Source organism: Acinonyx jubatus, chromosome A1, assembly GCF_027475565.1.
Source record: "Acinonyx jubatus isolate Ajub_Pintada_27869175 chromosome A1, VMU_Ajub_asm_v1.0, whole genome shotgun sequence".
NCBI classification, from domain to species: Eukaryota; Metazoa; Chordata; class Mammalia; order Carnivora; family Felidae; genus Acinonyx; species Acinonyx jubatus.
The window spans coordinates 148,907,429-148,920,829 of NC_069380.1; the positions used below are offsets into that span (position 1 = coordinate 148,907,429).

Genomic DNA, 13,401 nt, shown 5'->3' on the forward strand with positions numbered 1-13,401 from the left:
TAAGCCTAGTCAGGCTAAGAAAAAGGAGGACACAAATTACTAATACCAGAAACCAAACAGGTGACATCACTACAGACTCCACGGACATTAAAATAATAAAGAAGTACTACGAACAACTCCATGCCCACAGATTTTATAACCTAGATGAAATGGACTGATTCCTTGAAAGATACAATTTGCCAAAACTGACATAAGAAATGGACAATCTGAACAGGCCTGTATCTATTAAAGAAACTGAATCAACAATTAATGACCTTCCTTAACAGAAAGCATTCAGCCCAGAAAACTACAGATCATCTTTATCTCTTATAAATATAAATGCAAAAATCCTAAACTTTTAGCAAATCAAACCCAGCAACATATGAAAAGAATTATATATCCCAGCCAAACGGAATTTATTCCAGGGATGCAAGGCTAGTGCAATATTCAAAAATCAATTAAAAGAATCCACCATATCAATAAACTGCAGATGTTTGATCATCACCCAACACAAATCTCTCCAATATCTCAACTAAAGTCTGTAAGGTCTGCATTAGAGTTCTCTCAAAGTATGGTTTAAGGACTGCCAATTTCAGATTTAACTGTAAAACTCTTCATTAAAAGTAAGATTCTGAAACTCTACCTCCCATTAATGGGGCCCAGATAAGCATTTTTATCAAACATCACAGGTGAATTCTACACAAACTCAAATTTAAGAACTAGTGTCCTCAGTTAAGTCACCTACTACATGACACCTACTGTTAGAATTTCTTACTTCTATTCTTTGAGCACGTTATACATACCTCTTATAACATTTACCATTCTCTTCTCAATACCCCTTTCGGCCCCCTAATCTTTCTCATTAACTCTAAATGAGTAAGGCAGAAGTTGACAGCCCTTTTTTTTTTTTTGCCAACAGACAACATAGCTCAATCCCAGCAATAAAAATTATCACAGAATGCTACATAAATAAAACAAGCCATGAGATACCTCCAATTCCAGGAACTAGCTCTATTCTACATACTTTGTCCTGCAAATAAGCTTAAATGGTAAAAAGATCTATTTGATTACAGCTGATTTGTAATTTTCAAAAAGAAAAGTATAAGAGAAGAAATAGTTTCATCATTCCTTTAGTAAACTGTCTATAGACTAACAATTTTTACAACATGAAAGAAAAACTTAAGAGTGAATACTAAGTATTTTTAGTCTGGACCATAATCCTACTCTCATCTGCTCACAACAGAAGAACCTTATTACATGCACAGGCATTTACTGAGTTTGGGTCTACTTAATGTACCAGGGAATAAAAGAACAGAGTGAATTTTTATCAATTAAAACAAGTAAAATCAAGGTGTCCCAACGCTTTGCTTTCCATTCTGTAATAGTATTTAGGACAATAGTGAAATACCTGGCCAAACATATGTACAAAGATTCCAAGTATTACCTACATGATGTATAAAAAAAAAAAAAACACAAGGAGAATGAAAAAAAAATCAAATTTGAAAAATCAAAAGGGTAAGGAAAAAAGTGGGTAAGGAAAAAAGTGGAAGTCACTAAATTTTTTTTTTCTGCATTTATTTATTTTTGAGAGACAGAGACAGCATGAGCAGAGGAGGGGATGAGAGAGAGGGAGACACAGAATCTGAAGCAGGCTCCAGGCTCCGAGCTGTCAGCACAGAGCCCGACGAGGGGCTCGAACCCACTCGAACTCACGAACCATGAGATCATGACCTGAGCTGAAGTGGGACGCTCAACCGACTGAGCCACTCAGGCGCCCCAAGACTAAAATTTTTTGAATGAGAAACATGTACCTCTTCTGAAAAAAGTCCTGAAAGTTAAAGAATCAGAAATGTGAGAATTAGAAAGTATTTTAATCTTGGGGTGCCTGGGTGGCTCAGTCAGTTAAGAACTCTTGGTTTAGGCTGAGGTCAAGATATCACAGTTCGAGAGTTCGAGCCACACATCAGGCTCTGCAAGGGTGCAGATTCTTGGGATTCTCTCTCTCTCCACCCCTCCTTAGCTTGCTCGTTCTCTCTCTCTCAAAATAAGTAAACTTAAAAAAAAAAAAAAAAGATGTTTTAATCTTCATCAAGCCCCACTTCTCTTATCTAGGAGGAAACTGGAACCCTTACCTAAGTTGACTCCTTTTTCCAAATTCATGGAACTAATAATGGGCAGAATCTGGGTCTTCTGAGTTCAAGTACAGCCTGTTTTGCATAGCATTAGGCCCAAGCTGTGAAAAAGTTCTCAATTTAACCAAGCTGTATTCAAAATAAATTCAACCCCTCACTTCATTTAATGTCTAAACCTTTTCTTTTGAAGGATTCCATACATTGCCTAAACTTTCATATACAGACGTTATCAACTTCATGACTGGGAACACTTAAGTGGAGTTAAGTTAACACAAAAATATAAGCAATACCAGAATGGAGAGTCAATTAGTTGGCCCCTGGTGACCTTCTCCAGGTGACATTCTCTTACGTGACATTTTGAGAAACAGCATGAGTTTACCTCAACCTAAAATAAAACTATATTTTTTGAGATGGCAGGAGGAGGAGTTCTCCTTCTAGTATTACAGAATACTGGGCGTAAGTTCACATTCAGCTTCTTTGTGACTATTGTAAATTTAAGGATTTTTATTGTATTTTCATCCTCTGCTTTTCAGACCAATAAGCAAAAACTGAGCTTAAATTTAGAAGTGGAGATTTTTAACTGAGTTTTTAAGTCAGTAGTAGTCTGACTATGCCAAACTAGTGTTATCCTAGGGAAACCAGTGCTTGTTTCCAGACCTCAGACTCTTCCTTATGTCAAATTAGGGAGAGAGTGGAGTGAAGGTGGTTAGGCTAATTATTGTCTTTGGCTCTTTCTCATTCTACTATACTCTATCTTTGTCTTAATTTCACTGATATAAAAGAGAAGAAAAGAAAAAAAACTCTTAATGAACAAAAGCTGTATTATTCACTGAAGTTAAAAACACACAGAGTGCCAAAAAGAATCATATGTTACATTAGCTGGTAGAGTACACCAGAAACCACATTACTTTGAAGTTCTTTTCTTTCACATTCATTGAAGTTTCTAAGTCATTCGAAAGTCCAACATCGTACACAACAGCTGAACAAGGTCGACATTTGGTCCTGGATAAACACGGTACACTGAAACTAAATGCCAAGACACACTCCCTTCCAGATGAGAATTTGAAATCTTTTATATAGTCAAATAATTGACAATGTTGAACTTTACCAGATCCCTGTGATCTTGGAAAAGAGCTAAGGTTCAGAAATACCCCCCACACCCTTTTGTGTTTTGTAAAGGGCTTACTGCAATGAACCACTGGTACCCATATGACTTAGGTAAGACTCACAGATGCCCCACGTGTTTACCTATGACAAGCTCAGAGACAGAGCCCACAAATTCCCATTCGTTGTTTCACAAGTGATTGGCTGAACTGCATGTGCCCACAGATCAACTGAAACAAAACATTTGTTACTGAAATTCTGGTTAAGATCCTCTTTCCCCCGGTTCAGTCTGAAGCAGCATACAACTCCTTTCTGACAGCTCTTCCTCAGAACAGACTGGCCTGAGAGTAAAACAATCTGAGTAACTGTTCAATGTACTATGCTTTCATCTCACCTCCCCACATATGGTTCTTCCTACCATTATTTTACTCCTCCCTATAAAAGAAAAACCTTTTTGCTTAACCTTTGAGACTCTTGCCGATCTTATGGTTAGAGCATTCTCCCTATGCAATAGTCCCATTCCCCAGACCTTTGCAATATTCCTTTCGAATAAAATCCCTCCTTACCGAGTCTGAATTTTTTATGACACCCTTCCCAATTTCAAATGGGCTGAGTCTGAAAGATAAGCTGACTTTGCCCTTTATCTTAGGTGACAAGTGTTGATCCTCTACAAGAAAGGGTTCCTTTGTGTCAACTTGGAAAAGCTAAAGGAATTTCTAACATCTTAAGTTCTTGGCCACTGCCAAGCAGCAGAGGAGGAGGGAGGGGCGGAAATGATCAACCCGGCAAGGTCAGCTCTAGGGACCACCTGGCGCCACACGCCATACACAGTGAATGGACCACAAACATTCTGGCTACCTACTAGGTACTCCTGGACAAACCTCGCCTTTGGGCAGGGCGGATGCCGCTTCCTCAGGGGCCCAGGAGCTTCAGCACTCCGGGACAGGTGCGGGGTCCTGCCCCACGAATCATCCCACTGCTCTCGCCTGTTCCATCCTCAGCCGGGAATCCGACTGGCTACCTTCACAGGACTAACCTCATGGCCCCTTCCTTCCCCCTGTTGTTACTCCAGTCTTCAAACGAGGACTCACCATGGCGCCAAGGACAGGTCGTTGACCGGACGCCCTGGAATCCCCGGGACCGTCCTGAACCTTCCCTCCCCACCCTGCAGACGGGAGCCTCTTAAACAACGCGAGGGAGAGTTTTCCGGCTCTGGCGGAAGTTCTGCCCGCGCGGGACAGGAAGTCCCTCCCTTCCTTGAACGCCTGCGACCCCACGCTACGCAGAGGTGAGCATACGCAGGACGTCCTCTAATGCCACTTCCGTGGGTGCTAGGTTAGAGGCTGGGGGCGGTGCTGACCTTGAGAGTGCGCGGGGGGGAGGCGCAGGCGCAGCACAGGTAGGTGGGCGGGCGGGGGGTGTTGCTGCGACCGTGAGCTTCGGAGGTACGTTGGGTGGTTTGGGCCGGAGCGCATCCTCGCCCGGGGAGGCGATGGAGGCGCAGGTTGATGAACGGGGTGGGGACTGACCCCAGAGGATTTAGTGAGGGAGAAAAATCACAGGCCGTGGTCGTGCTGAGACAACAGTGATTGCCTGAACTCAGCCACGCGCTTTCTTTTACCTTCTCCTTTTCCAGGCTGCCCCTTCCTGGAGACTTTCCGGATCTCCACAGACCTGTTTGTCCCTCCGTCATCTCTTCTACCTGCTTTAGTGCGTCCTGCAGCGCTCCTCTTCCGCGGGGCAGTGGAATTTGATCCTCAGATGTTTCTTCACTATTCATATATACCAGTTGAAGCCAGAAGAACATCTACCAAGAGCAGAGAAACCAGGAGGAGAATTCTGCCTATTTAATACATTCCAATGTGGACGGTTTCCTTTTATTTTAAAAAATATATATCATCAGCTGGGGAAAAAGTGAAACTCCCGTGTACCTCTTAATTTGTGTTTTTTTCCAAAATCTGTACCCAGCAACTCTGTGCCTTTTTTTATTTGGCTGTAAGCCACGGTACTGGAGGCAGGCTTGAAGTGGATATACAGAGCACCTTTAACCCAGAAATTAATCTCACAACTTGGGATCCTTGTTTAAGACGTGACTGTATCTACAATTTCACTTACAGGATCTCTTTTTGCCAGTATCTAGTTTTGTTATAAAGCTGGTCTTGGGAGGTAAACTAGGAAGCTTAACAAGAAATTTAAGAAGGTTGGGCAGGCAGGAGTGGCTATACATGTACCTGGAGAGCATGATACCCAAGCTATAAATGGTCGAAAGACCATGGGAACCACTTCTGAGCCACCCCAAAGAAGCATGCTTTATATGAAAAAGGGGCCTAGAGACACTAGAGACAGAGTGTATGAGTTGTTTTCACTTTAAATTTTCTTTTTTTGGTGGGGGTGGAAGGGGGATGAATAATGTGATAAAGACACAGGAATTGTAAGCACCAACATTGTAAGTAGCTGGAGGTGGGGTGGGGCTGAGAAATAGTTTGTGAAACAGACGGGCTGCTAACGGATCCAGAACTTCCCTGAGGGTTCCACCTCTGCTCTATAGGGACAAGGTTGTAAATAGACAAGCCCCAGGGCATCTGCAGATGATAAGTGTGGTAGAGAAGGATTGGAGTCGTTCTGCTTGTGTATCTGTGGGAAGCAGCTGCTATCCTTGAGGAAGAAAAGGTGGAGAAGGAAACTGGCTATCAGTCTGTCAGTAACAACACATCCTGTGAAGTCTTACTCTTTCATTTCTGACACTTTGGTTCTTACATCCGTCCTAAACCTGGCAGCCTCATTGAGGTTCACAGAGCATCTCCTCCTATGTGACAGTAAGACTGGAATTATTATCAGGATGGAATCTATTCCTGCCAGAGTAAAACCACGAGAGGAAATCACAGTCAGTATTCGTTATCTGCTTATCATTTTTAATAGATCATGGAGTTCTATGTTCCTTATTTGGTATTTGACAATTTGATAAATAACCCTTGATTAATATCCTTTAATATTCTAATTTCTTTTACAGTGTGAAAAATCTGTTATACGTAATGTTTTCTAAAGATTAAAATGCATACCATATATGTTTAAAGGCAGCATCTCCCTGTCTTTTTTATCCCACAAATAATTACAGTGTTTTGTATTGGTTACATGTGTTGAAGTAGAGGGATTTACCTATTTCCATTCTTTAAAATAGATGAGAGTCTTTAACAGATAAAAAGAAAGGGGAATATTATGAAAGGAAATAAAAGACGTGGATAAGGGAGATTAGGAAGAAATTCAGTACTCTTGGCAAGGGAATTAGTCTAATCTTTGATCCAAGTCTTGGTTGCTTATTGTTAAGGCTTATTTGTTTGTTTGTTTTATTAAAAGTTGCAATGTCCTGAGTGAGAACTGTTCTCAAATAACTTAAGAACAGCAGAAAAGTTACTTCCTCCTTCAACACCCACAATGACCTGGAACATTTTCAACCATTAAGACCTATCACTGTTTCAAAGACCAGCTCCATATTGTTCACAAAATGTTTTCCTGATTAGCTCCTCTTCTGAGAAATTAAAATTGCTTTTTCTTTGCTTTAATAAATAGGATTATTATGTCCTTTATTACAAGGTGCCTTTGTAATTTCCCCCCAAATTACTATAGTATATTGTTTTCCTAATTAGACATAAATACCTAGAAAGCTGAGACCTTTTTGTGTTGACCACCTCCTTCCCCTTAAGAAATACCATTTAAATGAATGTTGTGGACAAAAATCACTTTAGTTACATTACTCTTAAAATGCTTTATGAACAAAAGTATTCGTGGTAGCAATACTTATAATGATAAAAAATTAGAAACAGTAGTTAGCAATTAGAGATGAGTCAAATGCTATCATGTATACTTAGTGAAATATAGCTATTTTTTAAAAGTAGATTAGTCTTTCTAATGTTTATTTAATCTTTTTTTTTTTTTTTTTTAGAGAAAGAGAGCAAGCGTGAGCGGGGGAGGGGCAAAGCCAGACACAGAATCTGAAGCAGGCGCCAGGCACTGAGCTGTCAGCATAGAGCCCAACACAGGGCTCTACCTCACAAACTGGGAGATCATGATGTGAGCCAAAGTCGGAGGCTTAACCAACTGAGCCACCCAGGGTCCCCTAGACTAGTCTTTCTAATGGGAAGTGTTTCTTTTCCAAGTTAAAAGCAGGCTGCAAAATTATGACCAGTAAGATTGCTTTGATGTGAAAAAGAAAATCCTAAACATAGAACAAAGAGTAAAAAAGTAACCAAAGTATATCAATCACCATTCCTGGAATTACCCTTAAAACCTTTCTGTAAGGGGGTAATTTTTAAAATTTTATTTTCTTTTATTTAAGAATGGATGAAAGGGGCTTATTTCTTTCTCAAAAGTATGCTTTGTAACCTCCATATAATTCTCATCTTCCTCATTTGGGAAAAACAAAACAACATGCTCTTCAGAAGTATACTGCAGGGCACCTGGGTGGCTCAGTCAGTTAAGCATCTGACTTCGGCTTAGGTCGTGATTTCGTGTTTCATGAGTTCGAGCCCCGAGTTGGGCTGTGTGCTGACAGTTCAGAGCCTGCAGTCTGCTTCAGATTTTGTGTCTCCCTCTCTCTCTGCCCTTGCCCCACTCACACTCTCTTTCTCTCTCTCATAGTCCCTACTATGAAAGAATTTACATTTTAGTGATAATTGACCATAAATAAGAATATAAGATAGTTAACAGTGGTAGTCAGGAAATTAAAATAGATGACTATTTTAGATCACGTGAGGAAGGAAGGAAAGCTTCTAAGAAAATGCCACTTAAGCTCCTATTTGACGGGAATATCCACTTTTGCAAAAATTGAGGAAACCATGCTTGCAGCTAGGGCAATAATGGCAAACCTTAAGGCAGGAACTAATTTGGAATGTTTCAGGAATCAAAGAAGCCTACCTTTTTGGAGTATAGTGACTAAGAAAAGAATAAGTTTGGGGGGTATAAAAGGGTTAAATTGTATTAGCATTGAAAGCCAGGAAAGGGTTTGGATTTTATTCTGAGTATGATGGGAAAGGCATTTTACTCTGAGGAGTGGTATGAAAGAATAGATTTTTTAAATCTATTTTGATAATATTTTGTTAATTGAAGTGTTTAATCCATTTATGTGTAACATAGTTACTAATATGCTTGATTTGAATCTATTATGATATTATTTGTTCCTTTTTGTCCTATGTTGGTTTTGCCTTTTTTTGCATTCTTTCTGATTATTTTTTAATTATTCTGTTTCTCCTGCCCCATGAACTTGAGAGCTATATATTCTTTTATTAGGTTGTATTATACCTCTTCCTGGATGATACAAGGACCTGAGAACACATCAGCTTTACTTACCACCCCACTTCATGTTATATACATTGTGTATACTTAATGTCCTAAATTCCTCAAGACAACATTTTTATACAGTTACTGTGCATTTATATTTACTCAAACATTTACTTTGTCTATGTGCTTTATGACTCCTTGAATTTCTGAGCTTCTGTCTGGGATCATATTTCTTATTCCTGAAGAACATGCTTTAGTATTTCCTTTTGTAAATGTCTGCTGGTGATAAATTCAATTTTTGTATCCTTAAACCATTTACTTCACCTTCATTTTCAAAGAATATTTTCACTGAATTAACAACTATTTTATCATTTTGAAGATATATTCCATTGCTTTTGGCTCCCATAATTTTTTTTGAGAAATAATGTCAGTTTTATTTTTGTCCCTTTAAAAGTAATCTTTTTTCTCTGGCTGCTTTTAAGATGTTTGTCTTAAATTTGAAGCAGTTTGATTACGATGTAACTAAATGTTTTGGGTTTTGTTGGTTTTCTTTTTGAAGTTTGTAATGCTTCTCGAATCTGGGATATGATGTTCTTATTCTCTTTCGGAAAATTCTCAGCTTTTATCAGATACTGCTTCTCCCCCATCCTGTCCCCCTTCTCTCTTTCTGGCACTCAAATGTATAATAGATCATTTTATATTATCCTTTATGTATCCATTCATTTGTCTCTGATGGTTCATTCTAGATAATTCTTACCTTTGAGTTCATGGTTTTCTTTTGAAGTCTCTAATCTCCTGTCAAACATACCTGTTGAAGCATTTATTTCAGTTGTTACTTTTTTGGTTGTCATTTTGGTCATTTCTGTTTGTTTCTGTTTTATGGTTTCTAGTTATCTGTCTAGTTATCTACCTCAATCGGATCTTTTATTTTCTCAAACACATTAAGCATAAATCATTTTAAAACCTGTGTCTAGTAATTTTGGGGTCTGCTATTATCTGAAGCTCCTTTGTTTTTTCTTGTGGTTTTTTACCAAATTTATCTTATTTACCTATAGGTCTCTTACATTTTTTTTTTAAGTTTAACTATTTATTTACTTAAGTAATCTGTACACCTAACCTGGGGCTTGAACTCATAACCCAAGAACAAGAGTCTCATGCTCTTCCAATTGAGCCAGCCAGGCGCCCATCTCTTACATTTTTTTTATTTTATATTACTTATGCTATTTTTTTTATTTGTGCTTATTTTTATTTATAATATTTTGTTAAGTTATGTTGTTACTTTTGGATTGAATACCAGAACTACTGTGTGAAGAAATTATACTTTTAGCCCTGAAATGATATTTTTTGCAGAAAGGATTTATGTCTCCTGGCAGGGGTTTTGAGCACTAGGAAGCTAAAATCACTTGAGTCAGTGATTGAGATGATTGGACTCTGAGCATATCTCCTTCTAGTTCATACTTTTCCCCAGGGTATAGACCTTTGATGTCTCAACTTGAAGCATGTAGAGTTTACCAGAGCAGGCCATGAACTCCAATTTTTGTCTTCTTAACTCCATAATTTAGTCAGAAGTTCTGTTCGAGCTTCTTAGCCATCTTCTCTGGGATCAGCAGATATCCCAGGGGAAAAGCTGTCATTAATGCTTGATTCAACAACTCTTTTTTTCTTCTGAATTTTCCACTGGATTTTTCCATTAGTTCTCTAATGACTTCAGGTGTTTGTTTTCTATTTTGTCCAGCTTTTCTAGTTATTTTCACAAGAAGGGCTATTCTAAATTACCAAGTCCATCATTGCAGAAAAATAGAAATAAAAAATACTTTAAGTACACATGAACAATTTACAAAATGTAATCATAAAAAGTCTTTTAAATTTTCAAAGAATTGGTATTATTAGATAACAGTTTCTAATCAGTATAATTAATTTTATAGAAATTAATAGAAATTTAGGAAACATTTGGAAAATAAATTCATTTCCATGTAAGATGAATCATTCAAATAAAGAACAAACGATAGAAAATGAAATGTAAAATAGAAAATACATATTCAGAACTGAACAATGACAGGAATACTGCATATCAACACTTACAGAATGCAGCTAAAACAGTACTTACAAGGAAATTGGTAATTTTAAATATTAAAGTAAAACTGAAAATTAGAGATCTAATAATCTGTCCTAAACCTGAGAGATTAGGGAAAGAATAATGGAAATAAAATTAATGAATTAAACAAAAAGCAAATAATATAGAGAGGCAACAAAGTCAGAAGTTTCACCTTTTAATAATAATATTGACAAATCTTTGACAAGATTACCTAAGAAAGAAAGCAGACACAAAGAATATTAGAAACAAAAATGAGGACATTATGCTATAGAGATTGAGGAGATATCATGAACAATTTTATTATAACAAGTGGAAAAATATAAGTGAAGTAGATTTTCTAGAAAAATGTAACTTCTCAAAAGTTATTCAAGAAGAAATAGAAAATATGAATGCTCTGATTACTATGTAAGAGATTGAATCAGTAGAAATTTTTCAAAAAAGAAAACATGTTGCCCAGAAAAAGCCTTTGAAAAAATTAACACAGACATGGATAAAACCTTTTGCCAAATTGTGTTTTGCAGAATTTTTTAATTTTTTAGAATCCAAAGAAGACTTCAGGCTCCGAGCTGTCAGCACAGAGCCTAGAGCCCAATGTGGGGCTCGAACTCATGAGCCATGAGATCATGACCTGAGATGAAGTCAGACACTTAACCAACTGAGCCACTCAGGCACCCCAGAACTTCCTTAAGTCAATAAAACCTACAACATATATATTTAACAATGAAAATTTTTAAACAGTCCCTTAGAGTCAGGAATAAGTACCATATTAGAGATCCCAGCTAGCATTGTATGACAGTTAAAACAAAAAATAAAAGATTGAAGAAACAATTTACAGATAAATTTTAAGAGTTTTACAATGATTCTGTATATAATATTAATATACAAAAGTGAACTGCATTCCTATCTAGCAGATATAAACTGTTAGAAATTATTTTTAAAAATACCATTTACCATATCATTTTGAAAATACAAGTTATATAGGAGTAAATTAAGATTATTTTTCCTTTAAGAGAAAAAAATCACAAAAGATTACTGAAAGACATTAAAGAATGTCTGATAAGAAAAAAATTACATTCAAGTATTTAGAGCCTAGAGTTAAGATGGCAAATCTCCCCTGCAAAGAAAGCAATTGCAATAAAAATCCCAGCTTAGTTTTTCCAGAAACTTGACAAGCTAATTCTGAAGTTTCTGTGAAAGAGCAAGGGATCATGAATTTCAAGATACTCCAGGAGCGAAAGATTTAAGATGGAGAGAGTTAACTTGTCGGACAGAAAGAATTGTAAGATTATACCAATTAGGTGTTCATAAAAGCCAAAAGGTAGAAACAACACAAATGTCTATCAGCTGACCAAAGGATAAACAAAATGTGGTATATCCATACAGCAGAATATTATTTGGCTATAAAAAAGAAATGAAGTAGTGATACCTGCTATAACAAGGATGAACATTGCAAATATGTTAAGTGAAAGAAGCCAGTCACAAGAGACCACATTATATGATTCTATTCATATTACATTCTGCAATAGGAAATCTATAGAGACAGTAGATTAGTAGTTGCTTAGGCATGGTGAGGTTTAGGGAGATGGGAGCACAAGGTAGTAAGAGCTAAAGGAAATGGGGTTTCTTTTTGAGGTAATGAAAATGTTCTAAAATTGACTATGGTGATAGTTGCACACATCTGTGAATATCCTAAAAAGCATCCCATCTTCTACTTTAAATGGGTGAATTGTATGGTATGTGAATTATATCTCAATAAATCTGTTAAAGTTATAGTAATTAGGACAGTGTGATACTTCCTTAGGGATGGAAATAATGATTTATATTGGAACACAAGTCTAGAAATACATGCACTCTTATAAGGAATCTGGATTTAAGACAGATGGCATTGTGGGCCAGCAGGAAAAGCAAGATCAATTCATTGAATGGTGCTGGATATCTATATGGAGGAAAATGAAATTGGAACTCCTTATTTAACACCAAACAGAAAAATCAGTTCAAGGTGAATTAAAATTTAAGTGTGAAAGGAAAACCATTAAACCTTCAGAAGATAAGATAGCAAGATTATCTTTATGATCTTATGGTAGGGAAATGCATACTCAATAAAGAAAAAAGTTATATTCAAATGCATTAAAAAAAAAAACACCTCTGTTTAAAAGACACTATAAGCTCTTGGAGTAGCAGGTGATTTTAGTTAGGCACAGGAAATGTAGAAGATGAGCCTGGAATATTTTGTTTTGCAAGATAGCAAGTAAGCTCTCCTAGAATCATGTCAAATGGATTCAGGAGATACTAAAAAGCATCCCACTGGCCAAAGATGGACAATTTGACTGTCAATAAGGACACATAGGATTACAGAAATTCTGAAATGCCCCTGAGCACAGGTTGGAACATATCAAATGCAATCGATTGGAACAGCAAATTATCAAATGTCTTTAAATTCACAAGTTCATGATGATAGCTAAACTAACAAAAAACACCCACTTCGTCAACATTGGAGGACGCTCTCAAATCAATTCATTGTTCTGAAAACCAATTAAAAAAAAGAAAAAGCGTGTGTATAAAATTAATCAAGGATCTGTCCTGCCTTTTCTATGTGGATTGTACCACAGGTAACCAAATAGTAAGTGAGGTGAAGTTTCTTTATATACATATATTAATGAATGAAGAATGATAGAATTAGAAAATTGCCATTTTGAGGTTCCTTTTATTTAAAGTTTTTATTTATTCATTGTGTAACAGAGAGGGAGAGAGAGCACAAGAAGGGGAGGGGCAGAGAGAGAGGGAGAGACCGAGAATCCCAAACAGGCTCCAAACTGT

General features: G+C 37.1%; 1 protein-coding gene and 1 long non-coding RNA gene across 6 annotated transcripts in view; one reads left to right on the top strand and one right to left on the bottom strand.

Moving 5' to 3' along the window:
• Positions 1 to 4,462, bottom strand: part of TMEM161B (transmembrane protein 161B) — a 69,175-nt gene extending 64,713 nt beyond the window's left edge. For 2 of the 5 annotated variants that reach the window (XM_053224727.1, XM_053224721.1), the window contains exon 1: positions 4,307 to 4,349. Coding sequence is in view for 1 of the 5 variants with exons in the window: in XM_015076295.3 (XP_014931781.1) it covers positions 4,307 to 4,309 (3 nt within the window). In the remaining 4 variants the exon portion in view is untranslated. Of the gene's footprint in view, positions 1 to 3,359; positions 3,557 to 4,306 lie in introns of all 5 variants that reach the window. The other 3 variants (XM_053224712.1, XM_015076295.3, XM_027038666.2) reach the window with 3 other exon arrangements.
• A 51-nt stretch (positions 4,463 to 4,513) lies between these two features.
• On the top strand, positions 4,514 to 6,799 carry LOC106978601 (uncharacterized). Its single transcript, XR_001430817.3, has 2 exons — positions 4,514 to 4,614; positions 4,852 to 6,799. It is a non-coding gene; the product is annotated as an uncharacterized LOC106978601 (long non-coding RNA).
• Positions 6,800 to 13,401: the final 6,602 nt, after the last annotated feature.